This window comes from Neophocaena asiaeorientalis, unplaced genomic scaffold (genome assembly GCF_003031525.2).
Source record: "Neophocaena asiaeorientalis asiaeorientalis breed wild unplaced genomic scaffold, Neophocaena_asiaeorientalis_V1.1 scaffold598, whole genome shotgun sequence".
Classification (NCBI taxonomy): domain Eukaryota; kingdom Metazoa; phylum Chordata; class Mammalia; order Artiodactyla; family Phocoenidae; genus Neophocaena; species Neophocaena asiaeorientalis.
In genome coordinates this window covers 1,238,710-1,265,802 of record NW_020173036.1, presented here as the reverse complement: position 1 = coordinate 1,265,802, position 27,093 = coordinate 1,238,710, and the positions used below count along the sequence as shown (strand labels likewise).

Here is a 27,093-nt window from a genome sequence, read left to right as displayed (position 1 = left end):
TAAAATCAGCACAAAAATTGTCCTTTACTTTTCTCAGTGGCCTGTATAGAATTTGGTCATTTATAATGCTCATTAATCTAAGGCAAGCTGCTATGGATATTTTTATTGTAAAAGCATCTTCATGTTTATTCCCTTTTTCCTCCTCTTACAGATTTTCCTTTTAATCCAAAGTGAGAAGATGAAAAATGACTACATTTACCTCAGTTGGTTAGCTCGGTGCTGTGAGTCTTCTTTTAAATGTTATAGAGGAATGCTTTTATTGAGTGTTTTCTAATTTTGTTTTGTAGAATGAGTAAACTCTGAGATTAAGTGTTGTTAATGCTACTCAGTAAGGATGGCCACGTACATGTGTTATATATGTTTACCCTGTGATTAGTTCTACCATATGACATTGACGTAGCACAAACAGTCCTAAAAGATGCCAAGTTCTTCCTTTAGCCTATTAAAGCTTCCAGAGTCTGAGTTTACATTGTTTTTTGTTAAATGATATTGTTATGCTAATTTTACCTTTTCACTTTGGTGCAGGCCTAAAAAGTGACAAAATGTCAAAAACATAATTTGTGTGTACTATATAGCCTATCGTCTCTGTCTGTCTGTCTGTCTCTTGCTCCTTTTTTTTTCACTTGGTTTTAAAATGTTCACTGAGTTTTTGAAGTCATGGGAAAATTTTAGCAATTAGATTTCTAAGTGCGGCTGGAACTGTATGAGTGGGATTGAATGAATGATAGATGACTTTTCAGCAGATGAGCAAGTAGGAACTACCGGAAGTTAACCCAATCTAAAAAGATATAACTATGTAAAGCCTGACTCAAATATTTTAAGTATGGTAGAGTTCTGATGGGGAAACCAGCTTAATGCCGACAGTGTACGCTTTCCCACGTAAGGGCTGCTTACCATTACTTTGTATATTTGTAACGTAGAACCAAATCCATAGACTAGCAAGATGCAGAAGTGTATTTCTTGTACATTTAAAAAGCATAAATCTTTGTTTCTCTTTGTAGACATTATGAATAAGAAACCAAGACTAGCCTGGGAACTTTATCTCAAGATGGAAACCTCTGGCGAGTCCTTTAGCCTCTTACAGCTCATTGCTAATGACTGCTACAAGGTGCGTCTGAGTGAGACCTAAGGGGAAAGTGAAGATCAGTATCACATTGCTTCATTGACTAAATATTAGGGGAAAGTGTCCTAGAGATTAAATGGCTATAGGTGAGAGGATTCGCATCGTGATATCGGAAATGTCATCCCTTTTATGAATGAACTGAACTCAGAGATAGGCAGCATTTCAGGGTTTTATATGTACATAAAACATGTATACATATAAATGAAATATGAAATAATGTGTATGAGATAGTGGTTTAGAGAGGAGGTTTTAGATTTCTAAAGGCTATGAATCTTTAGGTACCATGCAGATAGAGATATTCATCTGGTAATTGGAAGTTTTGTTCTGAAGCTCAAGAATGATGTCCTCTGACATCGAGAGACAAATCTGGAGAAATCATCACCACTTCAGTAGTAATTGAAGCCCTGAAAAAAGTGAGATTACCGATAAGGGAGTAAAGTAAGAAGAGTAAGAGAGTTGCAAACCAAACCTTTGGGGAAACCATGGTGCAAATAGTGGACAGGAAAGACAAAGGAACCAGAAAAAGAGAATAAAAAAGCAGTCAGATTTAATAAAGGACTAACTGTGTGTGTGTGTGTGTGTGTGTGTGTGTGTGTGTGTGTGTGTGTGTGTGTGTGTGTAGGGAGTTGGAAAGCCAGGGAAGAGGGAGGAGTTTGGGGCCTTATCCTATACATTAAAAGCTTTTTAAAAAGTTAGTCTCAAATTCTGGAAACTCCTATTTTGGGAATATTTCTTCCTGTCCAAAAGACAGGAAAACGTCAGGTAAAGAGAGTCTAGTATCAAATTAATCAATAATAGCTCATTGCAAAGTGAATCATTACATTAGAAAGTGAATCATCATCAGTGGAAAAGGATCTAAAACATAGGAAACTTGAAAATGTTTAATAGAACTTGGTGGATGGCAATGATATTAAGTGAGTTAGGGAAGGCAGAGGAAAATAAAACATAAAAGACAGGAATTTAGTTCAATTTTAGATGTATTAAATCTGTGTTTGGGGCTCCCAGGTAGAGATATTACATGTGTGAGATTATCAGGCTGAGCCTGGAGCTCAGGTATTCATGTGAGAGGCTCGGACTAGAGATGTAGCTTTAGAAGTTAACAGTAGTTAATGGTCGTGGTGGTAGTAGCAGCAGCAGTAGCAGTGGAGTATGGGAGAGAATGAGATTAACCAGTGAATGGGGTGAGGAACCACATGGAACACCACTATTTAAGGGATAGAAATAGAAAGAAGAGTCAGTGAAAGAGACAGAGGATGAAGATGAACAGAAGGAAAAGAAAAGAACCAGGAGAGAGGAAAAAAAAAGTGTTTTTTATTACTCTTTTTCTTGTTCCTATTTTATCAAATGCCAAGGAAGGAAAATGTCAAATCTGCAACTAGATAGAATTGTAAGAGGCCTGACAAAACATTGCTAGGTACAGAAGAGGATTGGATTAGGAAGCAGATTCAATGAGAATAACGTAGACCACAATCTTAAAAAACTGATGTATGATTTCATATATATAACATTCTTGAAATGACAGAATTATAGAGATGTAGAAAAAATTGGTGATTGCCAGAGGTTAGGGGTGGTCAGCTGGGAGAAGAGTACAGCTTTGTGGTGATGGAATAGATCTGTATCTTGATAGGGGTGGTGGTTACATGAACCTACACATTTGATTAAATGACAGAACTGTACATACACATTGTAGTGATGTCAGTTTTCTGGGTTTGATATTGTGATATTGTACTATAGTTGTATAAGCTATAATGGGGGAAATTGGTTGAAAGGGACATGGGACCACTCTGTACTATCTTTCTGACTTCCTGTAAATTTATAATTATTTTAAAATAAAAAGGCTTTAAAAAATGAACCAACTAGAGCTCTATCCAGCAATATAGATGAATTGTAAAAACATATACAAGACACAAAAGAATATTTACAGCTTTATTTCATATAGCTAACATACTAAGAGGCAACACTCAATTATATTGTCTAAAGATGTTTACATAGCTGATAAAACTATAAAGAAGGTCAAAGAACTGATGACCATAAAAGTCAGACTACTAGTTACTGAAAATAGGGAAAGAGAGGGTTGTAGTGTGGACGTGACACACAGAGCTTCTGTTTTGCTGTCAATGTTTCATTTCTTGACCTGGGTGGTAGTTACACTTATATTGACATTATAGTCATTAAACTGTACATGTATGTTTCCCACACCATTTGGTGTGTTTCTTTACCAAAAAAAAAAATTTTTAGGAGAACATAGGAAGGAGGATTAACCTTGAAAAGGAATAAGAACACTTCTTTCTGAGAGATATGCAGAAAAGAGGGAAGGAGTAATGATGGTACAAGTATAATTTGAACTGAAGGAAGGAGAGTTGTGTCTTCCCTATGAAGTATAGAAAAAAGCTAAGCTAAGATGCAGTAGAGATCTTAAGGAAATTGGCAAAGGTGTAAAACAACAGTTCACAGGAAAGGAAGGTAACGAAACCACACTGAGTAAGGAGGATTGCCAAGCAATTTGAAGACTTCAGTGAACACTCTACATTTATGATTGCCAATCAGGAAACCTCATCTAAGCAAAATTTAATGATAGCATACTCTACAAGGCCAAGGAAATGTGTAGTATATTTGGGAAAGAAGTTTGTCAAAATGAATTAAATGTTTAAAAGACTTGCTGTTTAGAGTAGGAGTCAGTGTACATCTGGGCATTCTGAGACTTCAGGGACAAGGTAAGGGAAGGACCATCCTCTTGGGTTGAATAGGATCATATTAGCGTAAAATGAATGATAGTAGTCATCTACAGAATGTATGGAGGAAACTTGAAAAATAACCAGTTCAAATCCCAGTCATCAGAGTTTATCCTCAAGATTAGAATATGATTAGAAGAAATGACAAATATGTTGATAACAGTGTAACTTGACTATATGTAGAAGAAATGTTATATTGTTGAAAACTTAATGAAGGGAAGGGGGTTTAAACTGAACTCATGTACACAAACTGTGATTTTCCTTCTTGTTTTAATAAGGAATTGAAATTTATCTAATTTGCTAATTGCAAATGGTGTCATTACCCATGCACTTGTTTTATGAAATTATGTTTCATGGTATCTTTACATTTAGTTTCATTCTGTGTGATCTTTTGACTACAAGTATTACCACAGTACTTTCTTTTATTCAGATGGGCCAGTTTTACTATTCAGCCAAAGCATTTGATGTCTTAGAGAGGCTGGATCCCAACCCTGAATATTGGGAAGGCAAGAGGGGCGCCTGTGTAGGCATATTCCAGATGATCTTGGCTGGGAGAGAACCCAAGTAAGTAGACAGACAATAGACACTACCTCTATGCATTTGCTGGTTCCTGGGGGATGAGAATTGCTTTCTTGGATCATGTCTTCTGAAAACTAAAAATTATTTTGATGAATAAAAGGTTAAGTTTTATATTTCTATCTGACCTTTTTCCTCCAGAATTTTTATTTTATAGAATCAGATCATTCTAAACTATGTATAATGGGGACATTGAGTATACTACAGCTCTCAAGTATAAGAGCAAGATATATATTTGGCTCCAAATGAATTGTCATTTTCATGCAATGCCTTTTTCAATCTCTTCTTCTCTTTTCTTTGCCTTTTGGCTTTTTTCTTGTGTCTCTTAGTTTAGTCCTCAAAGAATTAGAAATGGAGTGAGTGTGGTTAATAACTTTTTTTTTCTTTTGCCTTCTCATATTCCAGGAAATACTGAGACATTAAGTCTACATAAAATTAAGTGGCATATAGCTCCATTTGTTAAAGTTAAACTACTTAAAACTAAATTCAGTTTTCTGAAAATAACTTTATGGAATGTATTTGTTACTGATGTATAAATAGAAGATGCGACTCTTTTTTTTTTTTTGGCCGCTCCACGCAGCTTGTGGCATCTTAGTTCCCCCGACCAGGGATTGAACCTGGGCCCCAGCAGTGAAAGTGCTGAGTCCTAACCACTGGACCATCAGGGAATTCCCATGACTATTTTATAAGTAAATAATCTATCAAAAATTACTTCCTGCCTTGTATCTACTTCCACTCCTAAATAAAAGTTGAAAAGAATTTGGGTAGTTGAAAGAAGATACTTGAGGGAAAACGTAGAAAACATGAGAGAACTCTTAGGGAAGAGGGTCAATCGACAGTCATCTACAGATTTGATGAGGTAATAGGGAAGTTTTAGTCTGCATTACTTACAGCATGAGTTTAAATTTTAATTAAATTTAAGTTACTTAAAATATAGATACTGACGTTTACCAAATCTTGGTCATTAACTTTCCTCTCTTCCATATTTATTAATATATTATTTTTCTTGAAGAAATGATCTATGCCTGGCTTTGTAAAATTTTACAGATATGGCAATGACACCCAGTTTCAGGTGATTACCGCCTTAAACAAAGGAGAAATCTGGGGCTCAGACAAGTCACTTGTTAGCACAGAGCTAGAATTTGAACCCAACTCTTTGAACCCAGCTCCTTGATATAACTTTCTACTCTGTCATGCAGAATAAGCATAGAAATGGAAATATTTATGCCATATTAAGACAAAAATAGCATATATATAGCTAGTAGAAGTAAACAAGGGAAACTTGGATTGGTGAGAAGGATTTCACAGTTTCCATTTTACTATGGCATCAAAAGAATAGAAGGCTAGGAAGTTTGTAACTGGTTTTTGAATGCACCGTATACACATATCAGAAGGATATGAAGAAGAGTCACAAGTTTATTTTACTTGTTAATTTGCATTCTTTACTGAAACAATTTGTCCTTTCAAATCTTTTCCTCAGAGAGACCCTTCGAGAAGTGCTCCATTTACTGAGAAGCACGGGTAACACCCAAGTAGAGTACATCATCCGGATCATGAAGAAATGGGCCAAAGAAAACAGAGTGCCTGTCTAAAATAGCTCCGGAGTCCTAAGGAACCAGTCACCACATTGACATAAAATTGGAAATCATTCTCCTCAAGTTTATGTAAGATGCGGGGCTCTGTTTTGTTGACACTTCCTTCCTTGCTCTTCGAGCCTCAAGATCAGTGACTGGCTTGCTTAGACCGAGCCTCCTGGCTGAACTAAGAGCCATAATTTGTGCTGTGGCTCCTGTATGATCCGACGAGCAATAAGACTTTGGACTTGTCTGGTGCCTTTCTTCTAAAAATACTCAGAGTCCTCTTATGTGATTTACTGACTTTAAGGAGAATGGCATAACTTTTTTTACATATTAACATTCCATGGCATTTTCTCCAAGCTGCAGTAACAAATGCCTTTAATGCTCAAAGGTCACAATCATTCTGTCATCTTAATTTTAGCCATCTATGTACATTATCCTGTTTTACTGGGAAATTCCATAAAAAGTTTAATAGTGCAGCTCTGAATCTTGGGAGAGCAGAGGTTATAAATAGCTACATGATTCTAAGAATGGCAGTAAGATCCTTTATCAGACTGTCCAGTCATTAATAGACAATAGGCTTATGGGATTACTCTTTCAGTAGTTGAATTCTTGATGATAATAACACAGTTGCAGTGGAGTAACCTGAATATTGCAGTTTTTTAAAGGTAAGTACTATGAAAAAAATCTGTGTGGTACATTTGAAGATATTCAGGAAACATTACAAAAATCTCATCAGGCACTTCCCCACTGTAATTTAGGTAACATTACAGGCTAGGTTTTTCTTCATATATCCTGCTGAATAAACATCAATTTTTGAAAGTAGGGCTACAAAGATTATTTTATTTCTTAATGTAATGTTAATAGAATATGGATCATGTAGAGCCCTTTGAGGGATTTCCTAATGGCTGGACTCTGTCCTAAGTCGTATCCTAGCCCAATGTTTCCGAGCTCTCGCAATATAAACCCATTACACAACTGAGCATTTTTAGGCTCACGACCTATTTTCAGAAGATAGACCTACATGTTTTATGTACCAGATTACCTTTGTTTCTATATTACATAATTTTTTTCTGTTAGTTTAAGGTACCAGTATTACAGGTATAGAAAGTGCAGAGCCATCCCTATCCAGCATAGGAACTGAAAGTCATAATTCCTTGAAGCACTAAAGAAGAATAGTGTCAGTTTTTCCACCTATACCCCCAGCATCCACTGTGGATGAAGAATTCGTATATAGAATGGAGATGGGAACATGGCAGGAGTCGGAGCAGCTAAGGAAAGAAGGTCTGTGATGGCAGAGAGCCTTTGCCTTCTGGACAGTTGCAAGGGGTTCTTCCAGCTCTGCTCAGGAAGATGACCAGTTTTCCAGTCTTTTATTTAGACCCAGATCTAATCAGTTCAGAGCACAAATCAAAATAAACTGACCTGGGGCTTCCCTGGTGGTGCAGTGGTTGAGAGTCCACCTGCCGATGCAGAGGACACGGGTTCGTGCCCCGGTCCGGGAAGATCCCACATGCCGCGGAGCGGCTGGGCCCGTTGAGCCATGGCGGCTGAGCCTGCGCATCCGGAGCCTGTGCTCCGCAATGGGAGAGGCCGCAACAGTGAGAGGCCCACGTACCGCAAAAAATAAATAAATAAACTGACCTGAAAAACTGAATTTTATAAAACAAAGTTATATCATTTTTCATATGCCAAAACTTCTGTTCCTTATTATGTTGTTTCTGTTTTTTCAAGAATTGGTTCTCAGTATCTAAGTTACAAGGTGGGTCAGATCTGGACAGAGCCTGCTATAATCTTTAGAATCCTTGTGATCCTTACCTCACTTAAAATATTAGGAAACATAATATTAGAAAAAGACACATGAAACTTTTCAGTGGTTCTTTGCAATGAAATTTGTCTTCCAGTTAATTGCTACTATTTTCAAATTTCCTATACTTGGAAAACTTTTCCACTGATGGTGATTTACTTTTAAATGAGTTCTTGTTGAGCTTAACACTCTAGCTTCTCCCTGCCATTTTCCTGTCTTTTGGAAAAAAAAAAAAAAGATATTTCAAAAAGAGCAATTCCCAGAATTTTAGATTAACTTTTTAAAAAGTTTTTAATCGGTAGAATTGAGACAAAAAAAAAAAACCCATAAAGACTAGTGTAAGAGAGATACTATCCAATTGTGTTACTAAGGATAGCTACTTCTGAAACATCTTGGTGGGCCTCAAGATCGCAAAGTAGTGTTGCGTGGAGAGGGGGAGGTCCAGGCTTAGGATGTAGTGTAATGTGTACTCTTCATAATCTGTAGCAGATATTACTTGCAAATGGAAAAAAGTTTTTAAATTATTTTTGTACTTCAAAAGAATTATCATATTCCACTATAACATATCCAAATTAAAGCTTACTATTTGGTTATTTATAGTATTTCGTTGAGTGTGAGTGCGGGCCCTGGGTGTGTCATGTGCCTTCTCTCCTTTCTTTCCTGACCCCAGAGTAAAGGGGTAGCACAAAGTTTTGGGCTTCACAAGTTATTCTTTTTGAGGGGAAAGTAGATATCCCCTGAGAAGACTTGTCCGCTAAGGCCTGTGATTCCTGCTCAATCCTATTAGGTTTGGCTCTTGACTGTGTTACAGCCCATTCCAGAAGTTGTTTGACCAGTGCATGGTATAACGCCTCATATGTAGAAAGCTCCCAAATACTTGTTGACTGAATAATTAAACACACAGTAACTGGTAGAGCAGGGGACTTGTGAGACCTGACCTCATGTATTCTGGTTCCCATCTAATTGTTGTTTTATGGTGTGCCAAGCATATCCTATGTGCTAGGGATGCAAAGAGAAATAACGCGCAGTTCTGGTAGATAACCCAGTCTAACAGAAGTATACACAACTAAACACAGTAACGTGTGACTGTTTTCTCAATAGGAAGAAGCTATTGAGAGATAAAATAAGGCAATGGGAATGTTTGTATCCATACATATGGGACACCCCCTACCTCATTTTGGAGAAGCAACCAGAATGGATCCTGGAACTCAACGGCTAGCAAGATGTCCAGGCTTCTGCCATGTGTGTAGCACATGCAACATATATCCAAGTACACAGAAGCCAAAGGACTGGTTTCCTCCTTTGTGGCTTGATACACTTAAAAAGTTGCAAGCAAGTGGGCATTAAATCACAACAGTTATATTTACTTTCTAATGGCAAAATGAATTAGTGATTTACTAGTTCCTGTATTTATGACTTCCTCAATATGACTTAGGTAAATAGTCATCTCTCTTCTTCATTCTATAAAATACTTCTCAGGTTTAAATGTATTTTATGATAATGTTCAAACAGTCTTCTATTCAGAGATGCTCTCAGAGAAGCAGAGCTAGAGACCTGATGATTGCCCATAACATACCTCAACTCTGGACTGTAGGAATATGTGAAGATATGAGACGCACACAATAAAACAATAGGTGAATACAATCAGCTGATGTGTGCGTATTGAATGTATAGTATATAGACAAGTTTGCACTCTTTTGCATCAAAACCCTCTCTTTAAATAAAGTCTAGATGCCAAGTACAATAGGGACTGTCCTGGTGGTCAGGGCAAAGGGAAGCAGATGCAGCACGTCTACCACTCAGGCTGCCCCTTAAGGCAACACAGTTTACAAACCTCAGATACAGGAAGAAGTACCCTGCTAGGTGAACATCAGGGAAGAGGACGGTGGGAAGCGCAGATGTGAGCATCCATACCATAAACTATGGGTGCATTTGATCTAATTCAAGTCACCATTTTTTGTATATTGATTCATGTATTCATGTATTTATTTGGTCAGTTACTTATATTTCACTGTGTTCCAGAAACAATTTGAGGTGAGTTACCAAGTATATGTACAAGAAAACTTAACAGATAGAAGGAAGAGTAAAGTCCATACACAAAAGTACATACCAGAATTACCAAAGATGGGCCAGAAATTCACTTTCAAGCTTCCCACCAACCAAAGCAAAGGGGGAAACACAACCAGATGGAAAATTCAGTCCATCTGTGTAAATGAACTCCCTTACGGGGAAAAAAAAACACTGGATTTTCAGGGATCTCTGATTGTTGGCAGGGTTCTGAATTAGGTTTCTGCACCATAACTTAGACATAACCAAATGCTTAATAAAAATTTCAAGGGAATCTTATTGCATCTCTAAGTATGTACAGGTCTTTCCTACTATGTACAGTTAAATAATTATACATGTCCTTCTATTTTTAATTTCCTCTGTATACATAAAATTATACTCTCCTTTGCCAGCTTTTAACTGAGGAGTGGCTACTAATATGATGAAGCTGAGACATGTTATTCAAGTTTTTAAAATTACAGCTCATGTTAGGATGAAAATGTATGTAACAGTGACCTAGAGACTAATTGCAAGGTACTGTAAAAGCAAAGAAATTATGGGATAGTATAGCTTATACATTTACTGAGAAAATTCAACAGGGAAAAACATTGTAGAATAGGTCACATAGAAAAGGCTACATGGGGCAAGTGAATCTTAAATGAAACTTGGAGTATAGAATTTAACTATATAGAGAATAAGTCAACAATTATGTCAGATGAAGATAACAAATGAAGCCTTGAGTAATATTTACAGATGTTTAATTTTCATTGTTCCTATTTATCTACTTTCATTTGTTCTTTGAGAAACAGTATGGCCTTTTTCGTAAACTTGTAGTTTCATGCCATGACCCAGCAATTCCACTCTTCAGTATATGTTCAAGAGATACTCGTGTCCATGTATACCATGAGATATGGTCTCTTGTCCATGTACACCAGGAGATACGTACAAGAATGATCCTCACAGCACTGTGCCCAGGGAAAACCTGGAAACAGCCCAAATACCCATTGACAGGAGAGTGGATAGACTGTGGTAAAGTCACATGGAATGTTATACAAAATAAATGAACTACAGCCTCTTACAACGCGAATGAAGTTTAGCAATATAGTGCTTACGGCAATAACTTTTTATAAGGTAAAGACAACTCAAATATAAATATGTAATCAAAAGAGAAACAGAACAGGGAAGTCAAGATTGTGGTGACCAGGAATGGAGGAGGCAGTCTGGGGCCCAGGAGGCCACACAGAGAGGCACACCATCATCAAGGTTCTGTTTTCATGTTGGTGGTGAGCCACAGGAATTTATGCCTTAATAAAGATAAACTATAAATAAACATGCTGGGCCTTCCCTGGTGGTACAAAGGTTAAGAATCTGCCTGCCAGTGCAGGGGACACGGGTTCGAGCCCTGGTCCGGGAAGATCCCACATGCCGCAGAGCAACTAAGCCCGTGTGCCACAACTACTGAGCCTGCGCTCTAGGGCCCGCGAGCGACGACTACTGAGCCCACGAGCCACAACTAATGAAGCCCGCGCACCTAGAGCCTGTGCTCTGCAACAAGAGAAGCCACCGCAATGAGAAGCCCGTGCACCGCAACGAAGAGTAGCCCCGCTTGCTGCAACTAGAGAAAGCCCACGTGCAGCAACGAAGACCCAACGCAGCCAAAAATAAATAAATTAATTAAAATTTAAAATAAACATGCTTTTAAAAATAAATTATAAATAGTTAAATAAAAGAGGAACAATGATGAATGTATGTTTTGAACTAAAAATTATGACCGGGCTTCCCTGGTGGCGCAGTGGTTGAGAGTCAGCCTGCCGATGCAGGGGACACGGGTTCGTGCCCCAGTCCGGGAAGATCCCGCATGCCGCGGAGCGGCTGGGCCCGTGAGCCATGGCCGCTGAGCCTGCGCGTCCGGAGTCTGTGCTCTGCAACGGGAGAGGCCACAACAGTGAGAGGCTCGCGTACCGCAAAAAAATAAAATAAAATAAAAGTTGTTAAAAGAGTAAATCCTAAGAGTGCTCATCACAAGGAAAAGGGTTTTTTTTTTATTTCTTTAATTTTGTATCTATATGAGATGATGGATGTTCACTAAATTTGTGGAAATCAATTCATGATGAAGTCAGATCATTATGCTGTACACCTTAAACTTATACAGTGCTGTACATCAATTATATCTCAATAAAACTAGAATAAAAAATAAATAAAACATAAAAATGAAAACGTTCTGGAGATCTGTTCCAAAACAACGTGAAGACACTATTGAAATATACACTTAAAAATGATTAAGATGGTAAATGTTATGCAATGGTTTTTCTTTACCATTATAAAAAAAAGTAAAGGGATGTAAAAAGATATGCCATAGAAATACTAATCAAAAGCAAGCTGGAGTGGCTATGTTAGTAACCAAAGTAGACTTCAGAGGAAAGAGCCCAGGGAAACCACTCGAATCATTTGCCTTGTTTTTGAACTGACTGTTGCTCCCAATATGCTCAACCCTTCGAACAACTGTTCTTGCCGAAAGGCTAATTTATTTTCTTTGGATACATTTTTCATTGACTGCTGCAAGCAAACACAATTAACTCTCCATTGGTAAATGGCTTTCCTTGCTTGGCTTACAAACGAACCACTCAAGAACTTACTTCGGTTGCAGCCTTGTTTTCATTTTTTATTTTTGTGAAGAAATTCTGCTGTGATGGAATATTTTAAATTTTCTGATGTTTTTGAAGTTTGCTTTCCTATGAGTTGGAATTGCTGTGGTGACTGCTTAGTCTGGTAATGTGACATATTGTGTTCTTTTAGCACTATTACAGTGTCGTTACATGATAAGCATGAAGCTTCTGTTTTTTTAATATTTATTTATTTATTTGGCTGCACCGGGTCTTAGTTGCGGCACGTGGGATCTTTACTGCGGCCAGCGGGATCTTTTAGTTGCGGCCTGCGGGATCTTTAGTTGTGGTATGTGGGATCTAGTTCCCTGACCCGGGATCAAACCTGGGCCCTCTGCATTGGGAGCTCAGAGTCTTAGCTACTGGACCACCAGGGAAGTCCCAAGCATGAAGCTTTGACAGCTAATCTGACACAAAATAATTCATACTCCACTGTGCCTTAAAGGCTCTATTACCATGGGGTGAGGACTCATTGTTGGGGTTCCTTTAACTATCAAGTGTGTAGATCCTGATTGTATGTTAAAGGAAGGGGAAATGACCACCAGGCGGGTCTGCCGATCAGGGGACCCTCAGCGAGATGGACTTGGGCCAGGACTGCACTTAATACCTGGTCCTCTCACTCCAAAAGCAGGCCATGGTATTGGTAAGATGCTACAGAAAAACTCGAATGAACTTTTTGGCCAACCCAATACATGCTGGGTCTCTGTGTATCAATGTCAACTAGGACCTTGCGTCTCCCAGTCCTCAGAAGAGCTGGGTATTCCTCAGTGTGCTGTCTTCTGAGTAAATGGCCATACGTCCTTTTGGACAAGGACTGGGGAAATCGTGAAATATATATTTATGTTTTTTATAGTTCTATGAGTTTTGGCAAATGTATACAGTCATGTAACAACATATATATGCTATATATATAGATCTATTAATACATATGATTTTTTTGGTATAAAAAAAGCTATTTTTAAAAAAGAATCCCAGATTTAAGTTCATGCTTACTCTCTATGGTCGCAACTACTATTTGGAAACTGGAATGAGACCTGGGCATCTGTCCAGCGTGTCAGTGGAACTAAAAAAGATAATTATAGGAACATTGGTGACAAAGAGAACTAAAGCTTCTGCTGGGGAAGGTCGGCACAGGTTGCACACAAACATTCAAAAATCAGATCGATAAGTAGCCTTGGACTTCTCAATAGCAACTCTGGAAGCTTTAAAACAACGTTGCAATGCCTTAAGAATTCTGAGGAAAAATTATTTCCAACCAGAAACTGTCATTCAAGTATGTAGTAGAACGAATATCTTTTCAGACATGTATTTAATTTCATAAAATTAGCTCCTGAACTTTGTGCTCCACCAAAAATATGGGAACAAACTAAGGAAAAGAGAAAATGTAGCATATAGGGGGGCTCCACATTAAAAGAGGGGGTGGAGGGAATGCCCGCAGTATGAGTGGGGACGTATTTCAATACAGCTCTGCTACAGTCTCAGAGATCAACCAATACAGACAAGAGCAGCTCAGAAAGCTTCAGGATGGACTCATTCAAGGCTAAATTGAACACCTCATTTGTTAACATATTGAGAAGAGAGTTTGGGTGAGAGTTTGGAGATAAGCCTCTAGAAAACAAAGCAAATAATAAAGTGTGCAGGAAAGGAAAAGTAATCATAACATACTTCACGGCTCAGCTGTAAAAAGAGTTTATACGGTCAGAAAACTGTAAGCACTGAACACTGATTCAACCAAAAATTGATCCAATAGTATGGGGAGGGGGTGTGCGGGTGAGAAGTGTCCATGTGCAGGCTATGTGTGAGAAAAAGCTAAATCTTCATATTTCATTGCAAAATGATAAATGAAAAAAAAGAAAAAGTCTACAGTTTAGTTCTGAGAAGCAGAGGAGTCCAAGCAAACCAAAAGATTGGACAAGCCATATTTGCAGGAAACACTTTGCCTGTAGCAGTTATGACATCATTGTGAACAGCTCCTTATCAAAGGAGGCAGGGAAGGGACTTCCCTGGTGGCACAGTGGCTAAGAATCTGCCTGCCAACACAGGGGACACGGGTTCAATCCCTGGTCTGGGAAGATCCCACATGCCGCAGAACAACTAAGCCCATATGCCGTGGTACAACTAAGCCCGTGCGCCGCAACTACTGACCCTGTGCTCTAGAGCCCGAGAGCCACAACTACTGAGCCCGCGCACCTAGAGCCCATGCTCCGCAACAAAAGAAGCCACCGCAATGAGAAGCCTGCGCTCACGGCAACTAGAGAAAGCCCGTGCACAGCAACAAAGACCCATTGCAGCCCAAAATATATAAATTTTAAAAAGGAGGTGGGGAAGAGTAAATGCAAAACCTCGAGGCTTAGGTAAATACCTGCCAGTGGGCACATGGCCCTGGAGTCCCCCGACATGCACACCCACCAAGATAGCTAGTCCAGGAAAACTCATTTTCTTCAAAGATGCATAACCCAAACAGACAACACGGTTAAGGGTCTATAGACAATTAATACAAACGAAAAGAAACAAAGGAAGGAGGGGAGAAAGGGAGGGAGGGAGGAAAGAAGAAAGTCAAATGCTGGACAAAAAATATCACTAGAATATTGGTGATGTGTTTATGAAAGCTGTAACCAAATATTTTACTGACAGAAAAGTAGAAAATAGTAGTAGTTCACTGATATTTCATCTTTAAGTTATCATTAAAGGTGACAAATCAAGTAGTATGTAAGCTGTATTTTATAATACCAGGTTAAACATAAAGTATACAAAAAGAGAAAAATAGATGAATTTCATCATCAATCATAGTACGGAATTATGACAATATCCAAAGAAATTGAGGATTAAGTTCATTATAAAATTATCCCATTAGGGACTTCCCTGGTGGTCCAGTGGCTAAGACTCTGCACTCCCAATGCAGTAGGCCCGGGTTCGATCCCTGGTCAGGGAACTAGATCCCACATGCCACAATTAAGAGTTCGCATGCCTCAACTAAAATGTCCCGCGTGCCGCAACTAAGACGCAGCACAGACAAATAAATAAATATTTTAAAGTAAATAAATGAAAAAAAAATAAAATTATCCCATTAGAACAAAAATATAAACCTTCCAAATTATCAGAAGTAACATACACAAAACTTCATGGAGGATTTTTTTAAAGGTTTAAAGGAGAAAGCGTGATATAAAATAAGGTGAGAGATCTGGGCTCAAACATACCTTTCATATCAAAATGTAAATGGGCTTAACTCACCTATTAAAAGAAAAAAGATTAACAGATTGGATCACAAAGCAAAACATAACTCTGTGGTGTTTACACATAAATGCTGACAATAAAAAGATGGGCAATAGTACAATAGGCAAATGCAAATAAAAAGAGAGCAGGTGGGACTTCCCTGGTGGTACAGTGGTTAAGAATCCACCTGCCAGGACAGGAATAAAGACCCAGATGTAGAGAATGGACTGGAGGACACGGGGAGGGGGAAGGATAAGCTGGGACGAAGTGAGAGACTGGCATGGACTTATATATACTACCAAATGTAAAATAGATAGCTAGTGGGAAGCAGCCGCATAGCACAGGGAGATCAGCTCGGTGCTTTGTGTCCACCTAGAGGGGTGGGACAGGGCGGGTGGGAGGGAGACGCAAGAGGGAGGAGATATGGGTATGTATGTGTACGTATAGCTGATTCTCTTTGTTAGAAAGTGGAAACTAACACACCATTGTAAAGCAATTATACTCCAATAAAGATGTTAAAAAAAAAAAAAAGAAGAAGAAGAATCTGCCTGCCAATGCAGGGGACACGGGTTTGAGCCCTGATCCGTGAAGATCCCACATGCCACGGAGCAACAAAGTCCGTGAGCCACAACTACTGAGCCCACGTGCCACAGCGTGCGACAACTACTGAAGCCCGCGTGCCTAGAGCCCGTGCTCCACGACAAAAGAAGCCACCACAGTGAGGACCCCGTGCACCACAAGGAAGAGTAGCCCCTGCCAGCTGCAACTAGAGAAAGCTGGAAGACGGCAACGAAGACCCAACGCAGCCAAAAATAAACAAACAAACAAACAAATAAAAAGAGAGAGCAGATGTCACAATCAAATAGGGTTGAATTCAGGTCAAAATCATTAAGCAAGTGAAAGAAACACATTTTGAACGATAAAAGGTCCATTTCTCAATGAAGATGTAACAGTTATGAAGAGACAACAAAGTAAATGGCATCAATAATCAAACAGCAAAGTCACAGGATAGCAGTAAATCAGTGATTTCACCACAAAGCAACATCCATATTTCTGCTCTGCCATCTCAGATAGTGGACATCTGGTGGATTGCCTGGTGGACCCCATACCCTTTCTTGGAGCAGCATCCTGCCCTCCGTTCCCAACTCCATCCACCTTATCACAAGTTCCTGGTAGCCATGCATTCATCACAATTGTTTGATCTGTTTGAGCACCTGACCCAAATAGGTCAATCAGAGAAACTTTTCTATGATTTTGGAATTGGTTGTAAAAGTTTCTTAGTCTGAGCTGGTCTCTCCAACAAAGATGTTAAAAAAAATTTGGGAAAGTATAACAAGGCCATATTTTTAATCATGTAACTTGGGGAGCAAAGAAAGCTAGTCCACAGAGAGAGGGGAGCGGAATGAAACAGATTTGAGAGAGAAGCAGCAATGAGACAGAGAGAATATTGCCGGGAGTCTGTGTAGCTTTTCTAGTCCCTAATTCTGGTTCCATCTTCTTGGGGCCTGATTGCATTCCTTTCCCTGGGATAGGAATGCAGGAATTACTCCTGCATCTGCTTTACAAACTTCTCTGAGTATCCAACTAGCTTATGTTGATTTCTTTTAAGATACTTGAAACCAAAAGTTCTAGTATTATTCAGTTCTAATCCCACTGCCCTTCTTTCAGCCCTGCTGGGGCATGGCAGTTCATTCCATCCTGCCAGGCCACCATACTCCATTTCTAACTCTATGGTCATGCCTTCCCTTGTTCTCTTTATCTGTATCCTTAAGAACTCTGTCCCTCTTTCCTCCATAAAGTTTTCTAAACTATTCCAAACCTCTTTGATTTCGCCCTCCTCTGTCCCAAATGTCCATGTAATATTTGTATATTAGGAAAAGAGTTGAAAAATGTTTGCCCAGCTATGCCAAATAACACTCAAAGCTTTTTCCATCTCAAGCATCTAACTTTCATACAAAATCTTTTAGTCTTCTAGCTTCTGCTGTGTGAAATTCCCATAGCCTTGCCCCATGGTTACAATCTCATGGAACTGTTCAAGACTAAGTGATTAGTATTTCATTACTTACAGCACAATTTGCAACAAAACAGTTTCTGCTCAAGGGAACTATTCAACATGAATTCCATGACATTTCCCTTGAAATTGGAAAACAGAAATTTATAAGTGTAAAAGCTGAATAGTATATAGAATGTCCATTAATAAGATCATTGTATAAACAAATTGTGGTATATTTGTAAGTGGAATACTACACAGCAAGGAAAAAGAATAAACTACTGAAAATATGCAATCACATGGATGAGTTTCAAAACCATTATATTGATTAAATGTATAGAAATATTGCATCACTATGTTGAGTATCAGGAACTAATATAATGTTGTAGGTCAACTATACTTCAAAAACAAACAAGCTCAAAAAAAGAGATCAGATTTTTGTACTGGAGGTGTGGGGGTGGGGCAGGGGGAATTGGATGAAGGCAGTCAAAAGGTACGAATTTCCAGTTATAAGATAAATAAGTACTAGGAATGTAATGTACAACATGATAAATAATTTAATTAACACTGCTGTTTGTTACATACGAAAGTTAAGAGTGTAAATCCTAAGAATTCTCATCACAAGGAAACATTTTTTTCTTTCTTTAATTTTGAATCTATATGAGATGATGGATGTTCACTAAACTTATTGTGATAATAATTTCACGATGTACATCACATCATCATGCTGAACACCTTAAACTTATACAGTGCTGTATGTCAATTACACCTCAATAAAACTGGAAGAAAAAAATAAGACTCCTGGAGATAGACGTTGGTGGTGGTGATTGCAAAACAATGTGAACATACTTAATGCTGCTAATCTGTACACATTAAAATGGTTAAGATGGTAAATTTCATGCTATGTGTATTTCACCAATGAATAAAAATAATGTTTAACTTTTTTTTTTTTTTTTTTGGCTGTGCCACACGGCTTACAGGATCTTAGTTCCCTGACCAGGGATTGAACCCTGGTCCTTGGCAGTGGAAGCCGAGTTCTAACCACTGGACCGCCAGGGAATTCCCACTAAAAATGTTTTAAAAAATAAACACACACATGGGACTTCCGTGGCAGTCCAGTGGTTAAGACTGCACTTCAAATGCAGGGGGCATAGGTTCAATCCCTCGTGGGGAACTAAGATCCCACGTGCTGCGCAATGCGGCCAAAAAAGAAAACACACACACACACACACACACACACACACACACACACACACCCCAAACAAGAAAACCCCATTGTGTTGATTGAAAGAAGCCAGACATAATAGTACATAATGAGTACATACCATATCAGTCTGTGTATGTAAGCTTCAAGAACAGGCAAAACTAACCTATGGTGAAAGCAGTCAGAATGGGGGTAACTTCTGTGAGAGTTCTGAGTGGAAAGGAACATGAAAGACCTTTCTGGAGTTAAAGAAACCTTATGTATCTTGAAGTGGGTAGTGGTTAAAGGGTTGTATACAAGAAAAATTCATTGTCGTATGCATTTTCCTGTATGTTAAGAATTCCTTAATTTGTATAAAAAATAAATAAAATAAAATTCAAAAGAAAAAATGATGCCCATGAAAACAAAAAAGAATTCCTTAATTAAAGAAGATGCCAATGTTCAGCTAGCAGAGTTGGCTTCAGCTCAAAACAAGCACACCTCGACTATCTCCAGGTGATAGTTAAACCACTTCTGTTTCAAGCCACACAGTGTCCCTCCACAGATCACTTTTCAGTTGCATGTGTCTACATCCAGATATTTTATGTATATATAAATAATAGGGGGGAGGGATGGTTAATCAGCCCTGGTGTTATTTTTCTCATTTCTTCAGAACGGTACCTTTCTGCCAGAAGCCAAACGTATTTCAATATATCAGTCTTTCCTTTCTTACGTTCTTGGTAAGATTATACTAACAAAACATATTTCCCCTTGTACAACTACGCTATATTTAAAAAAAAATCTACCTATGGATTTTCATAAAAGAAACGTATGCTGTGCTTTTTTTTCACTTCAGAATAAAGTTTTATAAAGGGAAAAAAAAATACATTATTTCCCCCCGTTAGCACAATGTTTTCTCTTTTTGCACAAACAGTAGTATATTAAATATTGTTCTGCATGTTGTTTTTTTCACTTAAGTATAGATCTTAGTGATGAAACGTTTTTTTGAGGATTGCTTAGAATTCCAGCGAATATATCGACTTATCATAAGAGAAATGTACACTAAAATCATTTAAATAAATATATCAGCTTGGCAAAGATCAAAAAAGCTAATAGGGACTTCCCTGGTGGTCCAGTGGTTCAGACTCCGCGCTCCCAATGCAAAGGGCCTGCGTTTGCTCCCTGGTCAGGGAACTAGATCCCGCACGCGGCAACGAAGATCCCGCATGCTGCAACTAAGACCTGGCGCAGCCAAATAAATAAATATTTTAAAAAGGCAGATAACTAATATATTTTCAAGGATATTAGGAAATAGAGACCCTCATGCATTGGTGGTAGAATATAAATTGATACATTCTATGGAGGGTAATTTATCAAATTAGAAATGCACATATTCCTTCATTCAGCAACTGAGTCAGGTTAAGCATATTTAATTCACTTGCGAGCCGTTTGTATTTCCTTTCCAGTGAACTATCTGTTCATGTCTTTCCCCATTTTTCTATTAGGTTATTACTGTTGTGTCTCCTTGATCTTTATAGATTAGGGAAATTCACCCTTTGTGAAAGGTGTTGCAATTTTATTCCAGTTTGTCATTTGCCTTTTGACTGATGCTGTTTTTCTTTCATGAAATTTATCTTATTTTATTTTATTATTTTTCAAAATTTTATTTATTTATTTATGTATTTATTGGCTGTGTTGGGTCTTTGTTGCTGTGTGTGGGCTTTCTCTAGCTGAGGCAAGTGGGGCCTATTTTTCCTTGCGCTGTGCAGACTTCTCTTGGCAGTGGCTTTTCTTGTTGCAGAGCATGGGCTCTAGGCTCTCGGGCTTCAGTAGTTGTGGCACATGGGCTCAGTAGTTGTGGCTCGCTGGCTCTAGAGCACAGGCTCAGTAGTTGTGGTGCAGGGGCTTAGTTGCTCCACGGCATGTGGGATCTTCCCGGACCAGGGCTCGAACCCGTGTCCCCTGCATTTGCAGGCAGATTCTTAACCACTGCACCACGAGGGAAGCCCCATGAAATTTATTTTAAATAGTTGCAATTATCAATCACACTAGGCCTTTCCTAGTGTGAGTTTTTAAAAAAATCTCACCTGATTTCTTCTAAAGTTTTATGATTTCTTTTTTTTAAGTGAAGAAACTACAATTATTTTTATTGAAAAATGTGAAAGTGAAATATTATATTTATTGCATTATTTTTCTTAATATCTTTTGGAGTATAATTGCTTTACAATGGTGTGTTAGTTTCTGCTTTTAACAAAGTGAATCAGCTATATGTATACATAAATCACCATATTCCCTCCCTCTTGCTTCTCCCTTCCACCCTCCCTATCCCACTCCTCTAGGGGGACACAAAGCACTGAGCTGATCTCCCTGTGCTATGCAGCTGCTTCCCACTAGCTATCTATTTTACATTTGGTAGTGTATATATGTCAGTGCTACTCTCTCACTTCGTCCCAGCTTACCTTTCCCCCTCCCCATGTCCTCAAGTCCATTCTCTATGTCTGTGTCTTTATTCCTGTCTTGCCCCTAGGTTCATGAGAACCTTTTTTTTTTTTTTAAGATTCCATATATATGTGTTAGCATATGGTATTTGTTTTTCTCTTTCTGACTTACTTCACTCTGTATGACAGACTCTAGGTCCATCCACCTCACTACAAAGAGTTCAATTTCGTTTCTATTTATGGCTGAGTAATATTCCATTGTATATATGTGCCACATCTTCTTTATCCATTCAACTGTCAATGAACACTTAGGTTGCTTCCATGTCCTGGCTATTGTAAATAGAGCTGCAATGAACATTGTGGTACATGTCTCTTCTTCAATTATGGTTTTCTCAGGGTATATGCCCAGTAGTGGGATTGCTGGGTCATATGGTAGTTCTACTTTTAGTTTTTTAAGGAACCTCCATACTGTTTTCCATAGTGGCAGTATCACTTTACTTTCCCACCAACAGTGCAAGAGGGTTCCCTTTTCTCCACACCCTCTCCAGCATTTACTGCTTGTAGATTTATAGATGATGGCCATTCTGACCAGTGTGAGGTGATACCTCATTGTAGTTTTGATTTGCATTTCTCTACTGATTAGTGATGTTAAGCATTCGTTCATGTGTTTGTTGGCAATCTGTATATCTTCTTTGGAGAAATGTCTATTTAGGTCTTCTGCCTGTTTTTGGATTGGGTTGTTTGTTTTTTGGATATTGAGCTTCATGAGCTGCTTGTAAATTTTGGAGATTGATCCTTTGTCAGTTGCTTCATTTGCAAATATTTTCTCCCATTCTGAGGGTTGTCTTTTGGTCTTGTTTCTGGTTTCCTTTGCTGTGCAAAAGCTTTGAAGTTTCATTAGGTCCCATTTGTTAATTTTTGTTTTTATTTCCATTTCTCTAGGAGGTGGGTCAAAAAGGATCTTGCCGTGATTTATGTCATAGAGTGTTCTGCTTATGTTTTCCTCTAAGAGTTTGATAGCGTCTGGCCTTACATTTAGGTCTTTAATCCACTTTGAGTTTTTTGTAGTATACAGTGTTAGGGAGTGTTCTAATTTCATTCTTTTACATGTAGCTGTCCAGTTTTCCCAGCACCACTTATTGAAGACCCTGTCTTTTCTCCATTGTATACTCTTGCCTCCTTTATCAAAGATAAGATGACCATATGTGTGTGGGTGTATCTCTGGGCTTTCTATCCTGTTCCACTGATTTTTATTTCTGTTTTTGTGCCAGTACCAACGATACTGTCTTGATTGTGTTTTCATTGTCATTTGTTTCTAGGTATTTTTGATTTCCTCTTTGATTTCTTCAATGATCTCTTGGTTATTTAGTAGTGTATTGTTTAGCCTCCATGTGCTTGTATTTTTTACGGTTTTATTTTCCTGTAATTGATATCTAGTCTCATAGTGCTGTGGTCAGAAAAGATACTTGATACAATTTCAATTTTCTTAAATTTACCAAGGCTTGATTTGTGACACAAGATATGATCTATCCTGGAGAATGTTCCATGAGCACTTGAGAAGAAAGTGTATTCTGTTGTTTTGGGATTAAATGTCTTATCAATATCAATTAAGCCCATCTTGTTTAATGTGTCATTTAAAGCTTGTGTTTCCTTATATATTTTCATTTTGGATGATCATTGGTGAAAGTGAGGTGTTAACGTCCCCTACTGTGATTGTGTTACTGTTGATTTCCCCTTTTATGGCTGTTAGCATTTGCCTTATGTATTGAGGTGCTCCTATGTTGGATGCATAAATATTTACAATTGTTATATCTTCATCTTGCACTGATCCCTTTATCATTATGTAGTGTCCTTCTTCTTCTCTTGTAATAATCTTTATTTTAAAGTCTATTTTGTCTGATATGAGAATTGCTACTCCTGCTTTCTTCTGATTTCCATTTGCATGCAACATCTTTTTCCATCCCCTCATTTTCAGTCTGTTTGTGTCCCTAGGTCTGAAGTGGGTCTCTTGTAGACAGCATATATATGGTTCTTGTTTCTGTATCCATTCAACCAGTCTATGTCTTTTGCTTGGAGCATTTAATTCATTTACTTTTAAAGTAATTATTGACATGTATGTTCCTTTTTCTTCTATTGTGTTTCCTGCCTAGAGAAGTTCCTTTAGCATTTGTTGTAAAGCTCGTTTGGTGGTGCTGAATTCTCTTAACTTGTGCTGTCTGTAAAGGTTTTAATTTCTCCATGGAATCTGAGTGAGATCCTTGCTGGGTAGAGTAATCTTGGTTGTAGGTTTTTCTCCTTCATTACTTTAAATATGTCCTGCCACTCCCTTCTGGCTTGCAGAGTTTCTGCTGAAAGAACAGCTGTTAACCTTATGGGGATCCCCTTGTATGTTATTTGTTGCTTTTCCCTTGCTGCTTTTAATATTTTTCTTTGTATTTAATTTTTGATAGTTTGATTAATATGTGTCGTGGCATGTTTCTCCTTGGATTTATCCTGTATGGGACTCTCTGTGCTTCCTGGACTTGATTATTTCCTTTCCCATGTTAGGGAAGGGAAGTTTTCAACTATAATCTCTTCAAATATTTTCTCAGACCCTTTCTTTTTCTATTCTTCTTCTGGGACCCCTAAATTCGAATGTTGGTGTGCTTAATGTTGTCCCAGAGGTCTCTGAGACTGTCCTCAATTCTTTCCATGCTTTTTTCTTTATTCTGCCCTGCAATAGTTATTTCCACTATTTTATCTTCCAGGTCACTTATCCATGCTTCTGCCTCAGTTATTCTGCTATTGATTCCTTCTAGAGAAATTTTAATTTCAGTTATTGTGTTGTTCATCATTGTTTGTTTGCACTTTAATTCTTCTATGCCCTCGTCAAACATTTCTTGTATTTCCTCCATTCTATTTCCAAGATTTTGGATCATCTTTACTATCATTACTCTGAATTCTTTTTCAGGTAGACTATTTCCTCTTCATTTGTTTGGTCTGGTGGGTTTTTACTTTGCTCCTTCATCTGCTGCATATTTCTCTGTCTTCTCATTTTGTTTAACTTACTGTGTTTGGGGTCTCTTTTTCGCAGGCTGCAGGTTCATAGTTCCCATTGTTTTTGGTGTCTGCCCCCAGTGCATGAGGCTGGTTCACTGGCTTGTGTAGGCTTCCTGGCGGAGGGGACTGGTGCCTGTGTTCTGGTGGGTGGGGCGGGATCTTGTCTTTCTGGTGGACAGGGCTGCATCCGGTGGTGTGTTTTGGGGTGTCTGAGAACTTAGTATGATTTTAGGCATTCTCTCTGCTAATGGGTGGGGTTGTGTTCCTGTCTTGCTAGTTGATTGGCATGGGGCATCTAGCACTGGAGATTGCTGGCCGTTGGGTGGAGCTGGGTCTTAGCATTGAGGTGGAGGTCTCTGGGAGAGCTCTCGCTGATTGACATTACGTGGGGCCAGGAGGACTCTGGAGATCCAGAGTTTCACTTTTTACATTTAAAACTTTGATTCATTAGATATTTATCCTTGTAAGGTGTGAAATACAATTTTATTCTTGTCTCAGATTTGTCTCCTATATCTTTCCCCATCTTGCTCACTGTGCTCCAGCCACTCTGACCTTTTGGCCAGTTCACCAAGTTCACTCCCTACACAGTCTTTTTGCAGTTGCTTTTTTTTTTTGTGATATTCTGCCTTTGGATCTTCCCAAGACATTCTAGTCTTAAACGTGTCTTCCTCAGAGAGGAATAACATAAAAAGTACTATCATGACATTGAACTGTCTTGAAATCTACCTATTTATGTTAATTCTGTTTGTCTCTGCTATTGTCAGTTACGTTTTTCCTATTGCTTAACTCCACAAGGCAGCCATTTTAAGCTTATTGCTAAATTCATTTTGGGTAAAATGGGAGACAGGGATTTGGGGACAACCCTGCTGCTCTGCCTCTAGGACAGAACATTAACGGAAAGGCGTTAAAGGATCAGATTGATTTGCCCTTTTTCTATATGTGCAAGATTACCACACCCTGGATTGAACATTAATCTTCAACATGAGATTTGAGAGTTTGTGAAATTATCAGAATCGAAGATGTTTTGGATACTAATTATTCATTAAAAGGTATGAGTAGCTTGATCTCACAGGATATTTTATATATAACAAAAACTGAATGACTGATCTTACAGCATTACAGTTAGATAGCATGAATATCTTACACATTTTAGGTAATCTAGTATTTTAGACAAAGATATTCTGACTTTGCATTGAACAAGAATTGACTTTGACCTATTCCCAGCCTCTTCGAAGGCCCTCACTCCTCCAAAAAAGCATTTCGGATTTTCGTATGAGCAATTGAGAACTGGGAGGGAACATCATACCATCGATTCCAACACCATCTTTATACAAATAGGGAAAGTAATAGGAGGGCAAAAAACCGGAACCCATTCAGAATTCATCTATGACATCACACTGACTCATCTATGACATCAGCAGGTGTTAACATTGTTAATCCGGTTAATTGAATTAACAGAAGGTGTGGAAGGCGAGCCCTTAGATTTGTTTTCCATTAAATGGATTAAAATGGATGGTAATCCTCATTCTTTTAAAGGTGAATTTCAATTAGTTTATTACAGGTGTGTCTATGAGGCCTTCCCAATTAAGGCTCCTCTCCTACCGGAAATGGGTCATTTAGCATTCCACTTTCAAGAGAGTACGTCCCATAAAATACCATCAAACTTTGTTGAAAAGTCTTTTTTTAAAAATTAATTTAAACAGTTTAGACTTTATGAACGAGCCCATGTTCATTTGCGTGTTCAATTTCCCAACTGCAAAACGTTACTGAGCATTTTACGACCGTGTCACACAATCCTCCCTGCAGCCGGGCGAGAAATACAGGAGTCGGTTTAGGAACGGGAGGCCTGTGGGAGTCAACGTCGCGCTTTGCGCAGGGAAGCCGCAGGGCGAGTCCGGCTGGAGTTAGCCATTTCCTTTCTTCCCCGATACTTCGGGCTGCGGGGGTGCTGGCCGGGCATACACCGAGGCTGGTCCCTGCGTCCCTCTACCCTTTCCCCGCATCCGCCTTGACTAACCAGCTGACAACCCCAACTCTCTGAAAGCGAGAGCGGGAGGCGACCGGCGCCATAGCCAGATCCGTCCCAGGCACATCTCCGACGCTCGCCTTTGGGCGAGCCCCAAACGCGCCTCTGGTTTCCAGGTGCGAATAGGAAGCTTCTCCGGAAACCCCAGACCCCTCCCCTTTAGGAAGGGCGCAGACGGCGTCTCTGTTTCCAAGGAAACCGGTCTTGCCATGACGTCACTTCCGCTGACCTGTCTGGACTCCAGGCTGTTGGGAGGAAAAGAGGAAAACTGAGCCACAGCCACGACGGTGGATGTGAGCGTCTCCTGTCTGCGCATGCGCCCGCTCAGCGGCCTGCTTCTATTTATGTGGGGGATCCAACATGGCGGCCGCAACGATCCTGGCGATGGCGGTGGAGCCCATCAGAACATAGTGGCGGGGAAGGGGGGACAGTCCGCACTCACGGTGGCGTCGGCGGCGACGGCTGAGGGTGGTGGAGGGAAGAAAAGCGACGGAGAGCAAAAGGAAGGGCAGGCAGGCAAACAACTCGGCGTAGAACCGAGCGCCGGCTTGAGCGAAGGCAGAGGGCCAGAACAGTGGGGATGGCGGAGCCACGCAGAGTAGCGTTTATTAGCCTGTCACCGGTGAGGCGGCGCGAGGCCGAGTTCCCGGGGGCCGAACGCGAGCCCGACTACCCTCGCG

The 27,093-nt window shown here is 39.2% G+C and overlaps 2 protein-coding genes and 1 non-coding gene across 5 annotated transcripts in view; 2 read left to right on the top strand and 1 right to left on the bottom strand.

Annotated features, from left to right (window-relative positions):
- Positions 1-7,463, top strand: part of IFT56 (intraflagellar transport 56) — a 35,475-nt gene extending 28,012 nt beyond the window's left edge. For all 3 annotated transcript variants that reach the window (XM_024742530.1, XM_024742534.1, XM_024742531.1), the window contains 4 exons: positions 152-221; positions 1,002-1,108; positions 4,286-4,419; positions 5,912-7,463. In XM_024742530.1, the coding sequence (XP_024598298.1) occupies positions 152-221; positions 1,002-1,108; positions 4,286-4,419; positions 5,912-6,023 (423 nt within the window). In that variant the 3' untranslated portion in view covers positions 6,024-7,463. The remainder of the gene's footprint in view (positions 1-151; positions 222-1,001; positions 1,109-4,285; positions 4,420-5,911) is intronic.
- On the bottom strand, positions 5,028-5,099 carry TRNAE-UUC (transfer RNA glutamic acid (anticodon UUC)). Its single transcript has one exon. It is a non-coding gene; the product is annotated as a tRNA-Glu (tRNA).
- Positions 7,464-26,774: 19,311 nt separating the features above from the next.
- Positions 26,775-27,093, top strand: part of UBN2 (ubinuclein 2) — a 68,978-nt gene continuing 68,659 nt past the window's right edge. Inside the window, exon 1 of the mRNA XM_024742493.1 lies at positions 26,775-27,091. Within this exon, the coding sequence (XP_024598261.1) occupies positions 26,994-27,091 (98 nt within the window). The 5' untranslated portion in view covers positions 26,775-26,993. The remainder of the gene's footprint in view (positions 27,092-27,093) is intronic.